Source organism: Microcaecilia unicolor, chromosome 8, assembly GCF_901765095.1.
Source record: "Microcaecilia unicolor chromosome 8, aMicUni1.1, whole genome shotgun sequence".
NCBI classification, from domain to species: Eukaryota; Metazoa; Chordata; class Amphibia; order Gymnophiona; family Siphonopidae; genus Microcaecilia; species Microcaecilia unicolor.
In genome coordinates, this window is record NC_044038.1 from 152,221,974 (window position 1) to 152,243,101 (window position 21,128).

At 40.8% G+C, this 21,128-nt stretch overlaps 2 protein-coding genes across 4 annotated transcripts in view; both read right to left on the reverse strand.

The window, feature by feature from the left end:
- The window catches only part of MRNIP (MRN complex interacting protein), a 74,386-nt gene extending 62,937 nt beyond the window's left edge, over positions 1-11,449 (reverse strand). For both annotated transcript variants that reach the window (XM_030212215.1, XM_030212216.1), the window contains exons 1-2: positions 11,191-11,449; positions 1,381-1,440 (exon numbers count right to left, since the gene is read on the reverse strand). In XM_030212215.1, the coding sequence (XP_030068075.1) occupies positions 1,381-1,440; positions 11,191-11,250 (120 nt within the window). In that variant the 5' untranslated portion in view covers positions 11,251-11,449. The remainder of the gene's footprint in view (positions 1-1,380; positions 1,441-11,190) is intronic.
- Positions 11,450-13,925: 2,476 nt separating this feature from the next.
- Positions 13,926-21,128, reverse strand: part of TBC1D9B (TBC1 domain family member 9B) — a 91,772-nt gene continuing 84,569 nt past the window's right edge. For both annotated transcript variants that reach the window (XM_030211082.1, XM_030211080.1), the window contains 3 exons: positions 20,869-20,928; positions 20,037-20,143; positions 13,926-16,846 (listed from right to left, as the gene is read on the reverse strand). In XM_030211082.1, coding sequence (XP_030066942.1) covers positions 16,160-16,846; positions 20,037-20,143; positions 20,869-20,928 — 854 coding nt within the window. In that variant the 3' untranslated portion in view covers positions 13,926-16,159. The remainder of the gene's footprint in view (positions 16,847-20,036; positions 20,144-20,868; positions 20,929-21,128) is intronic.

Sequence of the window (21,128 nt, forward strand, 5' to 3'; positions counted from 1 at the left end):
ACAACCGACGGAGACCTCTCCTCTCGACGATGACGCTTCGGCGTCGCCTCCTCTCCGATATCCGGATGCACCGAGGGCGACCGGTGACGACGCTTCTTATCTTTCTTACGATGCCCGTCACCGGCGCCGGAAGGCATGGAGGAGGAGGAGGTCGATCCCCCTCGGTCTCGAGGTACCGGGTCAGACAGGGTTCGGTCCCGTGGCCCACGAGTTGAGGGAGTGACCGGGGCCGACTGCCCACGCGGCCTCTCACCCCCACTCTCACCGGAGGACCGGCTGGCCGACGGGACCTGTTCTCCTGGGGTCGCTGCCATCGGTGCCGATGTCTCGGGCATCGATACCGGTACCGAAGGGCCGGGCGTCGATACTGATGCCTTCGAGGTCGACGTCGAGGGGCCGGCGCAAGTTCCAAAAAGACGGTCCCGCAGAACTTGCCTCGCAACCTGAGTCCGTTTCCGGAGACCGAGACACAGAGAACACGACTTGATATTGTGCTCCGGCCCGAGGCACTGGAGGCACCAAGCGTGGGTGTCGGTCTGCGAGATCGGCCGGCCGCAGCGACCACACTTTTTAAATCCACTCGGGACCTTCGAGGACATCGACGGAAAAATCGCGTCGGCGAAGTCAAAGTCGTCAATGGTGGCTGAAATCACACCACGAAAAAGGAAAACGACCGTGCGGCCACTAGGCCGCAATGCAGCGTCCCCGCTGGAAGCGAGGGAAAAAAGGGAGCGCGTGCTCCACACGCGCAGGGTTTCTTTTTTTTTTTTTTTTTAAAAAGAAACCGGACGGTAACTAAACCAAAATAAACAAAGAAAAGCACGATCGGCGTAAACGCGATCGAAAATCCGGCGGCTGAATCAGAGAGAGCGGCGGGGCACGACTTTCTCCAGACGCGGAAAAAAAGGAACTGGCGGGAGCGGTCGCGCACGGGCGGGAAGACGGCCGCGCATGCGCGGTGGGCGTGCCCTGCGTGCCGACCGTCCCGCGAAGCTTTTTTCCGGTTGGTGGGGGCTGCCGCGGACGTCACCCGGTCGTGAGAACAAGCAGCCTGCTTGTCCTCGGAGAAAGAGAGAATACCGAGGTTCTGGCTGCTGCACATAACCACACATACAAAACCTTTGAAGATCTATCTCCACTTGCTGGTAGAGGGACATAACCCACAAGTCTCTGGATTGATCTCTGGGACGCTATGGAATTATTGTATTCAAAGAGTTTCATTTTTAACCCCCCCCACCCCCCCAAAAAAATAAAAAATAAAACAAAAACAAGTGATCAACCCCTTTCCTCTCACCCCTTAAAAACTAAATTTGGATGTAATACTGTATTCATCTAATCAGATTTTACATTTAAAAAAAATAATATAGTCTTAGTCCTCACCTTCAAAAATGATTGCTTTTCTCCACATAATTTGCAGACCCATACTTTGCTCTTTTTTATCTACAAGATTAAATACAAAAATTCCATATCCATATTCTTCCACAAAATATATTTTCATTATACTGATTATAAAATATTTCTACTGTATCAATGCCATTATAATCAGAATACCAAAACTGAACTTCAGAATAAAACATGCCGGGGGAGAGCTTTCAAGTTAAAACCAATGGGGATTGCCTGTGTCGTCTAGACTGTAGGCTTCAATAGTCAAGGACTATCTTCTGTATGTGTCTGCAATTTAATATGCACCAAATAAGATATTTGCAGTTAAAATGATCGGATGCTTCAGCACTGTCAAGCAAGAACTTAAGATAAAAATGTTACTGTCTAATATCAACCTTTCCCCTAAACTCATTCCACTATTAGTGGAATACATTTTGATTCATTTATACATTCTGGGGATGTTAATTTTAGATCATAGCGTTTTTTCAAACCCGGAGGGACAGTAGCTTCCAATAGCTGGACAAGAAAATGTATTTTGTTACTTCAATCGAGTGATGTGGTAGCTGTGTTAGTCCACTTTTAAAGGTAATAAATATAAATAAAACAGAAAAGAAAATAATATACCTTTTTATTGGACTAATATATTTTTTAATTACAAAGTAACATAGTAAATGACGGCAGATAATGACCTGTACAGTCCATCCAGTCTGCCCAACAAGATAAACTCATTTGCATGGTATGTGGTACTTTATATGTATACCCAAGTTTGATTTGTCCTTGCCTTTCTCATGGCACAGACAGTAGAAGTCTGCCCAGCACTCTTCCTGTACTAAGTTCTGATTAGCTTTCAAAGCTAACCCTTCTTCAGATCAGAAATAAACAACAGTATATATATGTGAAACACCAAAGCAGTCCAATGACAGTCTCATAGGAGGAGGGTGGTGTGGGTAAGGTGAAAAACAGGGGGAACTGGGTGGATAGGAGACAGGGAGAGATGCATGGTAGATAAGAGGGTAACAAAGCAGTAGAATTTTATGGTTTATAATGTGCTAGAAAACCCAGATCAATTAGTTCAATAAAAAGGTATCTTATATTTTTGTCAGCCTTTATTTCCATTCCTTGAATGGCCGAGGCCGGTATATATGCTTTTAAATAAATAAATCTGCTATTAACGTTAATAACATAAAAGACATTGAACCAGATTCAATAAAGACTCCTCCAGTACTACACAAAGTACGTAAGCATCACAGTAGTGAAACAGATCAAAGGCCCATCATGCTCCGCACTCTGTTTCCAAAAGTGTCCAATCCAGGTCACAATTACCTGGTGATCCCACAACAGTAAACAGATTTATGGACTTTTCTTTTAGGAAAACCTTTTTTAAAACGTACTGTACTAATCACTTTTTGATCAAGTTGTCCAGCAATGAATTCCAGAGCTTAACTGAGGGAAGGAATATTCTCTCTGATTTTTTAAAACATACTCCTTAGTAACTTCATGGAGTGCTCCCCTACTCCTTGTACTTTTGGAAATTCCACTCCACTCATACACAGAAGTATGTACATCTCCCCTCAGTCCTCCAAGCTGAAGAGACTTTCCTCAAGGGCAGGAATTCAGTCCCCTATTTAGTCACCCTTCTCTGTATCTTTTCTAATTCCACTGTATCTTATTTGAGATGCGATGACCATAATTTCACACAACATTCATGGTGCAGTCAGACAAGGGAACAATATAAAGGCATTATCATATTTTCTGTTTTTTTCTTCCATTCCTAACAATTCCTAACATTCAGTTTGCTTTCTTGGCCACTGATGCACATTAAGCAGAAGATTTCAACATATTTATTTTATTGGGATTTATTAACCGCCTTTATGAAGAGATTACATAGTAACATAGTAAATGACGGCAGAAAAAGACCTGCATGGTCCATCCAGTCTGCCCAACAAGATAAACTCATATGTGCTACTTTTTATGTATACCCTACTTTGATTTGTACCTGTCCTCTTCAGGGCACAGACCGTATAAGTCTGCCCAACTCTATCCCCGCCTTCCGCCACCGGCTCTGCCACCCAATCTCGGCTAAGCTCCTTAGGATCAATTCCTTCTGAACAGGATTCCTTTGATGTTTATCCCACGAGTGTTTGAATTCTGTTACCGTTTTCATTTCCACCACCTCCCGCGGGAGGGCATTCCAAGCATCCACTACTCTCTCCGTGAAAAAATACTTCCTGACATTTTTCTTGAGTCTGCCCCCCTTCAATCTCATTTCATGTCCTCTCGTTCTACCGCCTTCGCACCTCCGGAAAAGGTTCGTTTGCGGATTAATACTTTTCAAATATTTGAACGTCTGTATCATATCACCCCTGTTTCTCCTTTCTTCCAGAGTATACATGTTCAGGTCATCAAGTCTCTCCTCATACGTCTTGTAACGTAAATCCCTTACCATTCTCGTAGCTTTTCTTTGCACCGCTTCAATTCTTTTTACATCCTTCGCAAGGTACGGCCTCCAAAACTGAACACAATACTCTAGGTGGGGCTTCACCAACAACTTATACAGGGGCATCAACACCTCCTTTCTTCGGCTGGTCACACCTCTCTCTATACAGCTTAACAACCTTCTAGCTACGGCCACCGCCTTGTCACACTGTTTCGTCGCCTTCGGATCCTCAGATACTATCACCCCAAGATCCCTCTCCCCGTCCGTACCTATCAGATTCTCCCCGCCTAACACATACATCTCCCGAGGATTTCTATTCCCTAAGTGCATCACTTTGTATTTCTTCATATTGAATTTTAATTGCCAAACCTTAGACCATTCTTCTAGCTTCCTCAGATCCTTTTTCATGTTTTCCACTCCCTCCCGGGTGTCCACTCTGTTACAGATCTTAGTATCATCCGCAAATAGGCAAACTTTACCTTCTATCCCTTCGGCAATGTCACTCACAAATATATTGAACAGAATCGGTCCCAGCACCGATCCCTGAGGCACACCACTACTCACCTTTCCCTCCTCCGAGCGAATTCCATTCACCACCACCCTCTGGCTTCTGTCCGTCAACCAGTTCCTAATCCAGTTCACCACTTCGGGTCCTATCTTCAGCCCATCCAGTTTATTTAAGAGCCTCCTGTGGGGAACCGTGTCAAAAGCTTTGCTGAAATCTAAGTAGATTACGTCCATAGCTCGTCCCTGATTCAATTCTCCTGTCACCCAATCAAAGAACTCAATGAGATTCGTTTGGCACGATTTCCCTTTGGTAAAACCATGTTGTCTCGGACCTTGCAACTTATTGGCTTCCAGGAAATTCACTATCCTTTCCTTCAGCATTGCTTCCATTACTTTTCCAATAACCGAAGTGAGGCTTACCGGCCTGTAGTTTCCAGCTTCTTCCCTATCACCACTCTTGTGAAGAGGGACCACCTCCGCCGTTCTCCAATCCTTTATGAAGAGATTCACCCAAGGCAGTGTAGAGCAGCTACAGTTTAACATAAAACTTATAATTTTGTTAACAGCCTAACAATAATAAAATAACTAAGTATAAACACAAATACAATAAATGAGGTAAACTTGAAAACAGTAAATTGAAATCTAATAATAGAACTACTGTGAAACAGTATCAAAAATATACACACTTAACAGCACTGGAATTCAAATACCAGAGATATAATACAATGTTAGCATAATACTAAAATGCACCTAATAAGCATGCATTGAACATTCAGCTAACAGATATGATGCTAAAGATTTTCTACAATACGGCTTACCATATAGCTGAGGGACCAAGAGCAGATATATGATGGGAACAAGATGCATGGTAGAGAGTCAGTTGGGATAGAGGTAGTCTCAAGTATAAGTAGCTCCACTGGGAGTAAATTCCAGAGCATGGGGGCTACTCCTGAGAAGGCTTGCTGGCGGGTATCACATCGTACAATTTCTTTTGATGAAGGTACAGATAGTGATGATCCTTGAGAGAACCTTAGAGGTCTCAAAAGGGGTACAAAGAGCTAACATTCTTTAAATACTGTAGCCCATTTTGTCTGAGGACCTTGAAAATGAGAGTTTTAAATTTAGCCCTGTAAGATACTGGTATCCAGTGTAGCTTTTGCATATCATCAATGACACCTAATCCTGTTCCTAGGTAGTGATTCCTAATAATGAACCTTGCACATGGGGAAGAGCAACATAATCTATAACTAGATGATGCATCACTTTGCACTTGCTGATATTACATTTTATTTGCCATTTTGATGCCCAGTCCCCCAAGCTCGTAAGGTTCTCTTGCAATTTCTCACAATCCTCTTGTGATTTAAGAACTTTGAACAACTTTGGGTCATCAGCAAATCTGACCACCTCACATGTTATTCCCAATTCCATGTCATCTACTATAATAAAACTCACCCTCAACGTTCTGAAGTCACTCAGTCACTCACTGAAGAGTTCATGGATTCATGGTGGTGAAGCCAGAACACTGACCATGTCTCTCTGCCCCGCCCTCGCATGATGGACCAATCAGAAAAAAACACCCTCAACATTCTGAAACACAAAGGACCATCACAACACCGTTCCCAGGCAACACTTGCAACGTAAGACGGACCAATCAGAGGAAACTACGTGACAATAAGGGAGGAGCATTCCCCAGCAGAATGGCTCATTATCTGTGCAGCACGGAGAGCACAGAACCACCGCTGGAACGAGAGAAGAATATTCCTGCTGTGGGTATGTGCAAAAATAGACCGGGGAAGAGGAGGGGGGGGGGGGGGGGGGGAATTTTTAAATGCCTAATGCCAGTACTGAAGAGTGCCAGAGGGCCTATAGCACAGACTATATTTGGGATTGCTTGACATGGAGTCAGAGGAGCCGGAAAACAACGTGCCCATCACCATCTGGGACGTGGGCGAACAGGACAAGCTGCGGCCCAGCTGGAAGGATTACCCGCGACCCAGCCAGCAGCAAACAGCGACCAAGGAAGGGGGAGGAGTAGGGAAACATGCGCGTGTTTCCCTACTCCTTCCCTGCCTAGGAATCACTGGAGACTGGCTGCCAAACTAACGAAACAACCGCACACCGACGCACCACCTCCATCATTCGAAAGGCATCCACTCTTTCTTCAACAGAAATGCAAACTAATAATACAAAACAAACAAAGAATACATGGTTTCTCAGGCGGCTGCAGGTAACTCCCCACCCCCTTCCTCTTCCCCTTTTGCCGAAGCGGCCAAGGACGTGCCCTACCATCCCCAACCTCAGGCAAGCTGTCTCCCACCTCGGGGATTCCCCGAGCACCCGGAAAAAGACGGCGCTGATTCCTACAGCGCATAAATGTTCCAGCATTCCCCTGCAGCTGGCCTGAAATGGACCAAACATACCGGATCACCCCCCGACGGCCCGAGACCGTGCTCTTCTCCCTTCCGCCAACTTAAAATAACCATCCCCGTCCTCAGGCAAGCCGTCACCCACCTCCAGGATGCCCAGAACCCCAGCCCAATGGAAAAAGATGGCGCTGCTTCCAACAGCACATTTCTCTTCCAGCATTCCCCTACAGCAGCCCTGAAACGGCCAAAAAATACCGACAAAGAACGTGCTCCTCAACCTTCCGCCTATCTAAAACAACACTGCTGCCTCAGCACAACACAAAAAAAAAAAAACATGGAAAAAAAAACACTCAACAAAGGCTGACCCCCCCCTACAACCACATTTATATTTCACTAACAGAAAGACCCCCCTCCACAAACCTCCTTGACAGACAAAACCACACACACAATACAACAGAAACACACCCTCAAAGCCACACACCAATCTAACCCACTTTGCCAGCACAGCACATGCCCCAACCCCCAAGCAAAAAACAAAACAAAACAAAAAAAGCCACACATCAACAACTTGCACACACACCGAACCCTCACACACTCACACACACACAAAATAACTCTGTGACACATACACACACACAAAAAAAAAAACCACATGCTAGCGCCCGTTTCATTGGTTTCGGAAACGGGCCTCTTTTACTAGTTTATAAATATGTTAAAAAGCAGCAGTCCCAGAAGAGATCCTTGGGAACCCCACTATTTACCATTCTACATTGAGAAAATTGACCATTTAATTCTACTATGCTTTCTATCGTTTAATCAGTTCGTAATCCACAATAGGACACTTCCTTCTCTCTCTCATAACTTTTTAATATTTCCTCAAGAATTACTCATGAGATATTTTGTGGAACTTTTTGAAAATCTAGATACCCAATATTAACTACCTCAAATTTCCAGTAAGTGGACTAGATGGTTCCCTACAGCAGCACAAGTGAGGGAGGAGGAAGTACCAAGTATGCTGTCAGCTTGGCTAAAAAAGCCCTATCACAGCCATCACAGGATCTTGAGCTGGAGGAAGAAGATGACATTGAAAAAACAAAACAAAACATCCTTTCCCATAAAAAAGAAGCCTTCACCTGCAAGCTCTTCTTAGCTCTAGATATAAGACAACATTGAAGCAGTGGTACTTTTTCAATTTATCCACACTCAACAATTATTAATCTAGGCGCACAAAGAAATTGATACCCATCAGTCTGTCCCCTTGGCAGTGTGTGTATGCCCACTTTTCATTGAGTGACATAGGTTATTACTATCTTGTCATAGTTTAAAAAAAAACAAAAAATGTACAGGGCCACCTTTATAAAAGTGCCAATTTTTTCTTCCTAGTCAGCGTCACTAGTATATGATTCCCATTGGGTGCACCATCTGCACGCAAGGATCAGAACACAGATTTATGAAAAATCTTTCAAACATTAAAAACCAGTATCTTGTGAACGAAATATAAAAAGTCAGTGGACAACAGTAACTGAATTAGCTACATGTATTTTTACTAGCACCATTAACGTGGACTAACACAGCTACCCTACCACTTTACAACAGATTGTCAAGAAAACACTATTTGACAAAGTATCAGTGCTTGGCTACATCCGTCTTCAAGTAGTTGGACCAAGGAGGTTTAATAGACAGCAGATGAAGTAATGTCAAAAACACTGAAACTAATTAGGACAGTCTGAGTTTTCCCTTCCCCGCATAGCCATCATCCCCGTATACTCAAAACAAAGCAAGCAAACCTATGAGCTGCTGCATCTACGTTGTCATAGCATTTTTATTTAATCTCACTTATATTTTCAAACATGCCAGCTTGTGCAGCATATAGATGTACACAGCATAGAAACGGGATAACTTTACATAAGTAGTGTAGTAATTTGTTATGGATCTTAATCAGTGGTCAGTTGAAGGGGCTGGTTACAGGGATACCCTAGCATGTGTTATATTCGTGCACAGATTTTTTTCTCCTGGTAATGGGCCACTAAAACAGACATTTTGTTATGAGAATCAGGTGCTTAACATTCAGAGTGTATATCTATTTATTTATGGCATTCATATCCCACATTTAACATGTATTAGGTTGAAACCTGGGAGCATTTGAAAGCTTTTTTTTTTTAACCTGTGCCTAGATGGTTTGTGGGAACTTGCTCCTTATGAAGAATGCAGTGGTATATTTTAAAAATGCACTTAATATTGTTTATTACTATTATTTACTACTGGTTGATATACAGCAGAAGTTAACCAAGTCAACTTCATGCTTTGTAATATAATTTCTCATAGCATTTTTCTCAGTCATTACCCAAATTCAAATAAAATTATAATGTTAATTATACTACCGTGTCTGCCTCTTATAGTAGCTTTTGTTAATTAAAGCTGTGTCAGAAAAATATTTGCAAGCGTGATTTTATTATGCAGGCAATCAATACACTACCAAAATACAAAATAGCAAGCAGCACAGTATTAGTCATCAAGTTTATACAAAGTTGATTATTTTCAGTGGAAAATAAATCTGTTGGCTGACTGCTATGTGAATATTCCATCACTGTTTAATTATTGCTACCAAGTATTACATATTTAAAGCATACGCCTTAAACATAGATTGCTTATATTTATCTAGACCTTACATGCACATGGTATTGCTAATTAAACCCGAAGGCAAAAGGTGTGGCTAAACAATTTGGTATAAACTGTGTTGTTTATGATTTTACTTGTTATGAAATGCTTTGCGTCCTACTGATCTATACATCTGTTGTGTTATTTTGCTGGGTGGAAACAGTCAGGTCGGCTTATAGGGAGGGAGGGGAGTACGGGAGGGGAAGGGTTCTTGGGGTAAAAGTAAAAGTTTTTATTGTGCCATGTTGGATGGTTTACTGTTTTTTCTTCTGTATGAAGATCATCAACCAACATGTTTTGCTTTTAATAAAGATGATTAAAACATAAAAAATAAGTTTTGGATGTTACTGAAATCTATATTCTGTCTCACTGTATTTCCAGTTTTGGCACAGAGCCATCACAAGAACAAAATATAAGCAAACCAATGGGCTGCATTAGGGGCTTATAGCCCATTTAGTTATGTTTCCACAAATGAGAGATCTGTTTGACAGAAAATATTTTTATTATTCTGACTTATAAACCATTTGTCCCTGAAACATGCTCAAACAACAGAATAATCCATTTATGTATCTAAAAGGTAAAGTTCTACAAAACAGATGAAGACGTGATTACATGTGCCCCAATGAAAGGAGTTTAATTCTACTTCCATTTAATTTCAATATATTCTATCATATTTATAACACCATGCTTCCCAAGGCAGATTACAACAGTTAAGATGAACCCATCAGGAAACAGGATATCCTCACTGAAATTTGGCCACCTGTATTGTATACAGTGTATTTATTAAGTTTTTAGTGTAGAAAAATGAGCACAAAATACAGAGTTTAAAATTGCTGTTTCAAACAGCTATAACAATTTTTAAGATGCTTTAGTGATATTCAGTTATTTCATGATATTTATATCTACACTAGCCGTTAAGCCCATAAAAACGGACGAGATTTCCAGCTACCCTCCTTGCCGTCGCCGCTCCCTCCCCCGTGCACTGACAGCGCCTCTCACCTCCGAGTGAAAGCGCTGCAGGCAGCAGCAAATCGCTCTGCTGCTGCCTGCAGCGCTTCCACATAGAGGTGAGAGGCGCTGTTAGGTCAGTGCAGGGGGCCCGATGCAGAGGAGGGCGGGAGCGGCGGCAGGGATGGGATGGGGGGGAGGGTGGAGGTTGTTGCGCGCGATGTTTGTTTCCAGGCGGCAGCGTCCGACAGTGACTCCGACTCCGTTTCCCTCTCTGTTCCGCCCTCTGACGTCATCACGTCTTGACGCGAGGGCAGGACAGAGAGGGAAGTCTCTACTGCGCATTTGCAGGTGAGTTGGTCACTTGCCGTTTATGTTTGATATGGGAAGCTTTCAAATAAATTAAAAAGCTATCCAATAAGTAAACAAAAAAACTTTTGTCCTCCACCTTTTAAGGCTCTGCCTATCCAATTGAAACAGCTTTAGACTTGTTACAGATGGACCAACAATAAAAAAAAAAAAAAAAAACGACAATGTGGGTGCAGAAGTTCCTAGGTTTGCTTGATTTATTTTGAGTGAACGGGAATGACGGCTGCGCTGGGAAGGGGAAACCCAGACCATCCTAATTGGCTTCCTTGCTTACTTCCACTCCTGTTTATTAAACCTCCCTGAGTAGAACACCACACGTTTATATAAGAACAAATAGTGACGCACACTAGCAATTCAGCTCACTACTGAATCTGGCTTTCTTTTTCTTTTGGTTGGTTGCTTATGTTGTCTCCCTCCAGCCCAGCCGGGATTAGGATGCGCGAGAGAGCGCTTCCGCTTCCAAACTCTAAGGAGCTCATTAACCCGGCCCGTTCGCATACCAAGGGTACATTGAAAACGCACCTGGTGAACCTGGAAACATTTGCAAGAGAAACACGCAAGGACTTGGAACTCCTGTACCATTTCCTCCTCGCCGTCCCACTCCAGCAATATCCGTATTTATGGTTAAAGAACTCGGTGTGCTAAAAGACACTTCTCCCACTCACAACCACACTAATAACTCTGCAATTATAAATTATGTTTCTCCAGCGCCACGTCTGTCATGAAACAGAGCAAATCACCCATCCCTAGATCACAGCAAAAGCAGTCCCCAACTGCTTTTTTTTTAACTTTCCCGCTGCTGCTCTTCTTCCGCTTCCGGTGCTTTTCTTGTAGCAATCAGTGTCACGTCACGTGCCCGTGTGCCACCTTTTGCGCGAAGGCGCTCTTCAGATAACCTTGGTTGGCACTGGCAGTGGCACTTGTCTTCGCATGGGAATAACAATGGCAGGTAGACTCGGGTGTTTCTATTGCTTCCTCATGTAAGTAAGCAATAAAAAAAGATATTCCCAATTAGAATCTGCCATGTACTTTTGAGTAATTCAGATCAGTAACCGTCAGGGATAGGATATTGGGCTGCCGAATACTGGACTAGTTCTCTGACAATTACATTTCTTAAGCTGTTATGAGAGCCTCTTGTCCTGGCTGTAATTACATTTTCAGGCAGGAAGACCTATAACCCCCCTCCCTTCTAGTCTCCCATTTTATGCAAAATTGCACATATAATACTTGCTTTCGGACACAATTGAGGCTACTGGAATGTGGTGGCGACTTGGACACTGCGCTTTGCTACTGCTACTGCTAAATAATGTTTCTGCAGAGCAGACTCTAGTGCTTTATGCTTTCCCGTTGGCACTGCAAAGCCCGTTGAAAGACGGTGACAGGCTAATCAGAGATTACAGTACAACATACTCTCTGAATATCAAAGGGTTAAATAGCCCATTCAAAAGGCAGAAATACTTGTGCTGAACAGAAGGCAGATTTGATGCTTCTGCAGGAGACTCACCTAGTAGCCAAATATGCATAAAAGTTTGCAAATATTAACGAATCATCGCCTTTCCCTCTGATGTCAGGTTAAAACAAAATAGCAGTTGCCATATTGATAAGAGGTCCATTTTTTTTCTCTTTGATAAACGCCGCTGTAAGTAATGATGTGAAAGCTTTGGCGCATGATTCAGAATACAGCCATGATGCAGAACACAAAGAGGCATATTTTCAAAGCACTTTGGGAGGCTAAGTTCCATAGGTTTCTATGGAACTTTGGGAGGCTAAGTGCTTTGAAAATGAGCCTGAAACTCATCCAACATGTGTTTCTTACTCCTCCACACACCATGTGGAAAAATTTGCTACACCTATAGCTAAACTCGCAGGTCACAGCTGTTTAAAAAGTACATTAAGAATAATAGCAAGTGGAAGATGGAAAATAAATACATTTGGGATAGGAAAGATCGCATATACTGGCAAAGCCAACACACTATTAAAGCAGGAGGAAAATAAAGTAGATAGGCAGGCATAACATACTATATGTGTCCATCATTTTAGTGGGAACATGAGTATCCACCATATTTCATATGCAACTCTGATGCACTATCACAAAAGTCTTGTGAAAGATCCTGGTTTTCATATACCTCATCCCTCTTCCAAATTTTGATTGCCTTCTTGGATGGTTCTAGGACAGATATCTCATGAACCATGTTGGAAGAGCTGGTGTTCTCCTGGATCCTGGTTGTATTTTGAATCATGCAACAAAAGCTCTCTCATCATCATTTACAGCAGCGCTTATCAAATTTTCTATGGTCATGACTCCATTATCCAGGCCATAAAAAGCATGTGACCCGCAGAGGCACAGGTTGATGAGGTTTCAATGTACAGTCTGGCCAGATTGTGACACTGAGTATGGGTTTTGCAACCCCATTTGGGGCTGCAAACCACATTCTGAAGCCCTTAGTCTTCCAGTTTCATATAAACTGTTTGTAAGAAGTGTGAAAATATCTATTGCAATATGCCTTTTAAATGGTAGCAGACATGATGGGGTAATTCGATAACGGGGCATGCACTTTTAGTGGTAACGTATGCATCTACTTTGAGGTATTTTAATCATTTATGTGTGGATATGGCAACATACGAGTATAAATAACCCTTTACAGAACATCAACTAGCTGAAAAGTACACACCATGACATGGTGTATATTTTGCTAATGCACCTGTACAGGTGGACTGTACAAGTATGCACACAGATTATACATACTTCTATGTACATATGTGACAAATAGAGACACTTATGCTACAATTATATATGGATGCCTTACCACTTATCTTAGGTGTCCTGTTATAAAATTACCCTATGTTTAAGATACTGTACTATCTTGTAAACCTTTATGCCCACAGAAGTATAGAAAATTGATGGCAGAGAAATACCATAGGGCCTATCCAGCCTGCCTATCCATCCCATCTATCTCTTCCTTTACCTTAGAGATCCTATGTGTTTGCCCTGTTCTTTCTTGAATTTAGATACATGGGCAGATGTCTTTAAAGCCTGTTTTCCTCTAAATCAAAATTAGTACTTATTACTCAATTTCATTCACAGAAGGTGAATAGTAATATGCAACCTGAACAAAAAGATGTGGGAACTGACAGGTTCATAAATCATCACTCCCAATTCCAAGCTAGAGTTATGCAACACTGAGAAGCAGAAGTTTACATTAACATGCTGGAAGCTCACAGCTAGAACACAGAAAAAGTAAAATTGTACACTTACGTAGAATTCTGATCCATTTATTGAATATATGGTACAATTAGACATGAGCAATTAAAATAATTATAATTTCTAAAAAGTGACAATAAATTATTTTACAATTAGTAAGGACTGTAGTTCTGCTCAGGTAATCCTCACAGAGACAGGAGAAAATTCCTAAATATCTGATTATCAACAGTAAGGAAACACAGGTAAACTAAACCAGTAGACATCACTTTGGAAACAATCTAGCCTTTCTACACCTCTACTTTCCTTCATGTGAAAAAGCATGCCTTTCCTGCATGGCACTGGTTGGCAGTGAGATAAAACTTGCATGTATTATGAGGCTGCTTTCTCATGCTCTTTCAACTTCATTGTAAAAACTCTCTCTCTAATGTTGTACATCTCTTCACAGGACACGTTAACAGTCCTGTAATGAGATAAGGAACAAATATGGAAAGAAACTATGGTCCTTGCATGGGGGAACCTAGCCACATCCAGACCACACTGGATACTGGCCAGCAAATGAGGGCCATATCAAGGCATTCCTACTGAACCTATAGGCTGAGCTAATTATTCTAGCTTTCAGTCACTTTCTTTAGTGATGTCCAATATGACATGCCAAGTTGGCGTGAACCACACTATATGAAAGTAATAGCTCATCTTGAAATTACATTAAGCAGACAGTGCAGAGTATATATACCTTCTTCATTGTTACCTCACCACAATCAGATATGGCAAACTGCCTTCCAGAAAACGAGTTACCCAACAGCATTTAAGTTGGGTGGGGCTACCTATATGCGACTCCCCTTCCCTAAACCATCCATGCTGATTTCAGCATATTCCCTGCCCTTTCCTATTCCACCCCCTCCCAACCCTCGGGGTCCAGCATCTTTACCTTCTGGGTTCACCCGTGAGTGTATATGGTACTTTTTAACAAGACAATCCAGTACATTAGAGATATGGCTAATGCAGTCAAAATATTATAAAAAGCACTGGACTGCTGCCCTGAGCTACAGAAAAATGAAATACTCAATATTCCGGTTAAGACTATGTCAAGTAATACTTCTATGTGGGAATTCAGTGCTTAATGGATGTGACTGGGAGTAGGTCATACAATGTCAAAAGAAAAGTGATATCCATGTTATATTAATACTTTTAAATCACTTTGTTAGCAGCATGTTTTGTAAGGAAGGAAGTGGAAAGGATAGAAGTTTGGATTAAAGTTCTTGTAACAAGTTCATCTATTAAAAGCAGCATTAAATTTAAATTCGTTGTGTGTGCCTGTTTGTGAGCCAATTAGATAGCACCACTGGGCAACATAGTTCAAACTTTACTCCTTGGACAGGTCTGAATGAATAACTATATTTTCTTTCAAGGGTTTAATGCAAGATAAGTGTAAAATGGAACTAAAAATAGCGTTTCCTAAAATTTCATTGTAAAATGTGAACCTCATATTATTTCAGCTCTAAATACATGGCTACCATACAGCATTAAGAGGAATGGGACAAAATATTATATTTATCCAGATACCATAGAACCTCTATGAACCTGTAAGGCTCTGCATCTCATGCCACATTAACATACATGATTGGAGAACCTACAACACTGAGGCATACTGATATATGTGCTTCAAGAAAGCTAGCAAGAAACTCAAGGGCATAGGGGAACCTCCTTCCTTTGGAAAGTTATTCAGAAACCCATAACAGTGATGGCTTGTTTTACTCTACCTCAATAGAGCAGTGTATTCAGGGGCCTGTAAAACTATGCCAGCATCACTATTCTCCAGTGCTGTTATGACAATTCATTGCTGAATAATTAACTGCTCCCTCATAGCAAAGTTAATACTACATCTAAACTAGCAGGAAATGTTCAGGTTGACTGCAATTTGGCTTAGTTTGAATTAGTTTCCAACTACGCGGTGTAATTACATATTCATTAAAATCATTCAATAAAAAAATACGTAAAGACAAACATGCATAATTTAAAATGCTAATTCTAAGCCAATGGGACAATTATGTTCTCCTGGCTTTCATGCTCTTCAGAAATACAGCATGATTCCAATAATAAAAATCTCTGCTAAGGCATCTGCTTCAGCTAGCCACTGTGGAAAGATACACATGTAGTTGGACCTTGTCAAAGTAATGAGTTACAAACTCTTGGAAAGTGTCTTGGTACAAAATCTTCCACTGACTGGCTAGAGGGGCCATATTTCCCCTTCTCTCCAAAATTCAACTAAGCTTCTTCCATATTTCACTGTCATCCGGAGACAGAAGATAATTCATAATCACTGGATGAGCTTATTTGTCTCTCCACCTTCTTCTGCTGCTTGATCTTTTCATTAATGTCTATCTTCTTTTCAAAATAGTTCACTAGAGCTGCCTCAGTGAGCATGGAGGCCAAGATCTGCTCAAATGAAATTGACCAGTCAGTGTCAATACTGCTGCCATACCTAGGAGAAGAACTGTTGCCTTCACATCCAACCAGAACTGTGTCATCTGCAATATCCTCACACTGCAAGGAGCCAGTGCTGACCATGGAATAAGAGGACATCGACAAGTCATCCTTTGTTTCATCATCAGATAAAAGTTGTGGGGGGGATCCAGTTTCTTGTACTCCTCTTTCCTCTTCCAAATTTTGGTTGCCCTCTTGGATATTTCTAGGGTGAGTAGCTCCTGAGCCACGTCGGAAGAGCTGCTGTTCTGCATCCTGGCTGTGCTCTGAATTATGTGACAACTCTTCTTCATCATCACTTACAGGGTCTTTGGCAGGCCCTGGTTTACTGTCTTCAGCTTTCTTTATGGACATACTGGAAAACTTTTTGCCAACTTCACCAATGCGTAGCAGAAGACTAGCCACAGTGGCAATGGCATGGTACAGTTCTTGTTCAACTGGATCTTCACTGAACATGTTATAAAAGGTTTTGCACAGCTCAATGAATTGTTCCTTCAAAAGAAAACATATTACAAGTTAGATCTTTGACTCTCATTCAAAACAAAAACACTACACACAAATTGACCGTTGCTAAATTTGCCTTAGCAAAGGTTTGATGTCAACAAGGGTACAAAACAGAACTCATTTGCTGTCAACATATGAGAAGTTGCTACAGTAAAAATTTAGTACATATGTGTAGCAATTGTAAAACCAGCAAATACATATTCCTGACTATAATTGTTAATCTACTCAAAGACTAACCCTGCAACCAGATGTTTACCATTTCAAAAATAGTGAGATTGTCAACTTTTTCTCTGTATCCAGAATGTAAAGATATTTGCATGGTTCCTTAAGGGGTCCTTTTACAAAAGTGTGATAGTATTTTTAGCCTATGCTAAAAATAGTCATGCGTTAAACGCCAGAGACGCCCATATTCCCATAGGCGTGTCTAGCGTTTAGCGTGCACTAATCATTAACACACACCAAACACACTACCACGCTTTTGTAAAAGGACCCCTAAATTACTTAAGTCTCATCCAACACAGGCAAAATGATTTTTACAACAGATACTACAGACAGTATTTATTGATTATAATCTGTAAAACCACTGTCTGACAGGACAGCTGCTTGAAGTGCTTTGTAGAAGCCTTCACACCCTTGTACATATTCTTCTGCCTAAAAGATACAACTCAAATGCATTAAAGTTTCACTAATGTACCCAACATGCTCTACACTTTCAACATGAAAGAATTATAAAATTATTAAAATAAACCAAGAAGTCTCAATTGCGTAACTTTAACAAACCCTTTGTCATAGCAACCCAAATTAGCTCTGTTTCTAAAACCTGCCTTAACAAGGTCCATAGTAAGTTAAATAAAACCCATGTGTGTCCAAATCACAGTAGCTGGGCTATTGTGACTACTCCTGGATAAATAATCAAGCTCATTCTGTTATATGAAGTATAAAATACCAAAACAATTTCAGGATAAAGTGGAGCACTACCAGGTTCTTCACTGTAAAGTGGAAATGACTTGGCATCACCAAGACACTTCATTGAAACATCAAAAAAATCCTCACTAAACTCAAACCAAATACATATTAACTACAGTAGTGCAAAATCACATGGAGGAAAAAGCCTCAGCAAACCCTGACCATTTTATCATTCAGTCAATCATGGGTTTAAGACGCAAATCAAGGACATAAAAAATCTCCAGTGATAATTTATAATTTTCAACAGCTTTTAAATACTTTTAAAATCACCAAGACACTCCTTGTTCAGGCTGTTCTTTCCAAGTGAATAGCTGTGGGTAAAAAACAACTTGCTGAAGGTCACTGTAAGGCTTAAGATCACTTTAAAAATGACAGAGGTTTACGGCTGAGACTGGGGAAAATGTTGACTGTTCAATGATTTCAAGATTATTCAAGAAACATGGCCTCTAGGGCTGGCAAAAAGAAGCCATTGCTGAAGAAAAGGTATATTGCATAATATTTGCAACAAAACACTGTTGTGTTTTTGTAGCTGGATGAGACCACAATGGAACTTTGATTATAGATATCCTGAAAACACAACTGGCTTGGTGTGCCCTAAGAAGCACTGTACTAGAGGAAGATTTGTGGACCAACCACTATTTATTATTCGTTTTATTTTATTTTTTTATTTATTAAAAAAAAATCATTACCCACTCTATCCACAGATCTAGGTGACATATAGGCATATTTTCAAAGCACTTTGGGAGGCTAAGTTCCATAGGTTTCTATGGAACTTTGGGAGGCTAAGTGCTTTGAAAATGAGCCTGATAGAGGCAAAACATACCTAAAAATCAGTAGATAAAAATATATAATAAAATAAAAACATATATAATGTAGGCATAGTACCAAATCCATTTTAGGAATCAACAAGTGTCTCTGGACTGCTAAATAGTAGTAGTAGGACTCAACCACAGGGCCACAGACCATGGACTGTACTCTTGGGATTCAGGCCTGCCTTGCCAAAACCTGCTGCACCATCTGCTGGAGGCAGACAAATACTAAAAGGTTCCAGGGCTGCACCACTCCTTATACTAGTGATGTCACTGGCTTTTCAGTTTCTCTGCCTCCATCTGCTGGACTGGTGACCTAACTCACTTGTATGGGCTTGTCTAGCAGGATGATAATTGGGTTTCTTTCTACATCGAAAATGTAGTGTGTGTTGAGTAAATCAATGAAGTAGACTCCTACTTTAAATGCATTTGGAATTATATTCTTTACACAGCAAAATATGAAAAATGTACAGGGATGTTAAGTCTTTTACAATATTCTGTATTTTATAGTTTGTTACATTTGTTGATTTCATACATAAAAGTAGGGGTGCAGGATTATCTTGGTACTTTCCATCTTAACAGCCTATGGTGTTTTAAGAAAGAATGCACTGTACTGTATATTCTGCTTCTTTGAAAAAAAAAAAATATATATATATATATATATAAATAAAAGAATTTACAAAAAAAAGAGAATGCTTTCTTTAAAACCACCCCAAGATAATAGTGGATGAACAGCCAGTTCAGTTTGTGTGTGAGAAATACCGTATCAGGGTTCAAACTCAAGTTTGTTTGTATTTTCTTCAGGTTATTCAGAAATCAAGCACATTTGAGGAGATATATGGATTACCTGCTCAAAGTCAGACAGTTGGTCCACCCACACAACAGAATAAAAACCATGTGAAGGAAAACAGTTTCATGGCCAATGTGGAAGTAAAACACAGATCATGGACTTAAAAAAAGCATCAGTACTGAGAAGCTATCAAAGTGCTGCCTCAAACTGCATGTCAATTTCCTGAACTTCAGAAGAGGTTCTGTAGATTTGTCATTATGTAGACTCGTTATACCCCGCTGAAGGTTAAGCCACATTACTATGCATGTGGAAGCCCAGTATAGGTCTCCACCCATCAAGCTACTATACTGCAATTTGAGCTTTTTGGGTTGGCTACCATCAAAACAAACAACCTGCATCTAGTCATACATAAAATTAACACATTTTTGGTATTTGTTAATGAGAGAAGAAATCACAAGCCTGATTCACTGCAAGGGGCTCAAAAGGCCATGAACCAGCCATTATGATTTTCCTCCAGAATGTATTCTACCTACAAAAAGCAGAGGTTCTGAATGATCTGAGTTTCCACAGGATAAGCACATCTGTATGCCAAAACTATTCGAGTTCACTCTACCTGGTTCATTTTTGGTAGGTCTTTGATAGTCTCTTTCTTTGTCTCTTTCTGCTTTGCCCACATTTGCAGGTAGTACTTGTAGTCTGGAGGACTGTTCCCTTTCTCTTCTGCAATGGTAAGAAGCAACAGGTCACTTGAACTTGAGTGACTTTAACCTAACTCTATGTTATTACAGTGGCCTAACTAATTAATGAAAGGCCTCTTGAGTAGATCTGTGTTGGCTGCAATCATTTATTTGACTCAATTTTACATGTTACAGCTTCTGATGTGACTGCAGGTGGTTTTACAGCTATCCTTGAGTGCCCAGGGCCTCTCTCCTGGGAAAATCCAAAGATTCCATTGATACATTACTAAATGCTTATGCACTTTTAATCTGGAGATACTTTACAATTTAAACAAAAACATACACAACTCACTATCCTTATTAATCTGTAATGACTTCTTGTCTGTTTGTTGCTTCTTGATGGATGTGTAAATTGTACATATTTGCTGTAACTCACTTTGAACTTTGGTGAGTCGGTAACACATTTGTTAAAAATAAAATATTTTAAAAAAAAAGGAATATAACTATCTTCTCTGCAATTTGAGATTGAGCTCCCAAGATTACAGAATGTCAGATGGCAGTTGGGAAGAACACCACCCAGAAACAGGAGGGATACCATAAGAGAAATATCTTGACAGTCAGAAGTTATTGTCTTGTTTTCAGTATGTACTGCACTACAATACTGTGTACTTCCAAGCATCATTGTTTTTAAGCTGACAATATCAAAATGCTTCTTCTAAAATTAGTGTGTCAAAAACCCCCACCTCAATGCTAAGAAATAGAAGGTACCTTTCTTTTCCTGGGAATTTCCATGTTCAGCTCCTGGTAGCTCTTTCTGCCCAGATGCTTCTACATAGAAAGATGTAAAAAAAGAGAAACTCAGCCAAATAATTCATTTTAGATTACAAAACACCCAATAAAAAGTAAGGCCTCTAATAATCAAGACAAATAATAAAATAAAGAAATCAGCCTTTGTGAATTCCTCTTTTCCATATGGTTCAGCCTGCACTCAACGCAAAAACAGAAGAAACAAGCATGGCTCATTCCCT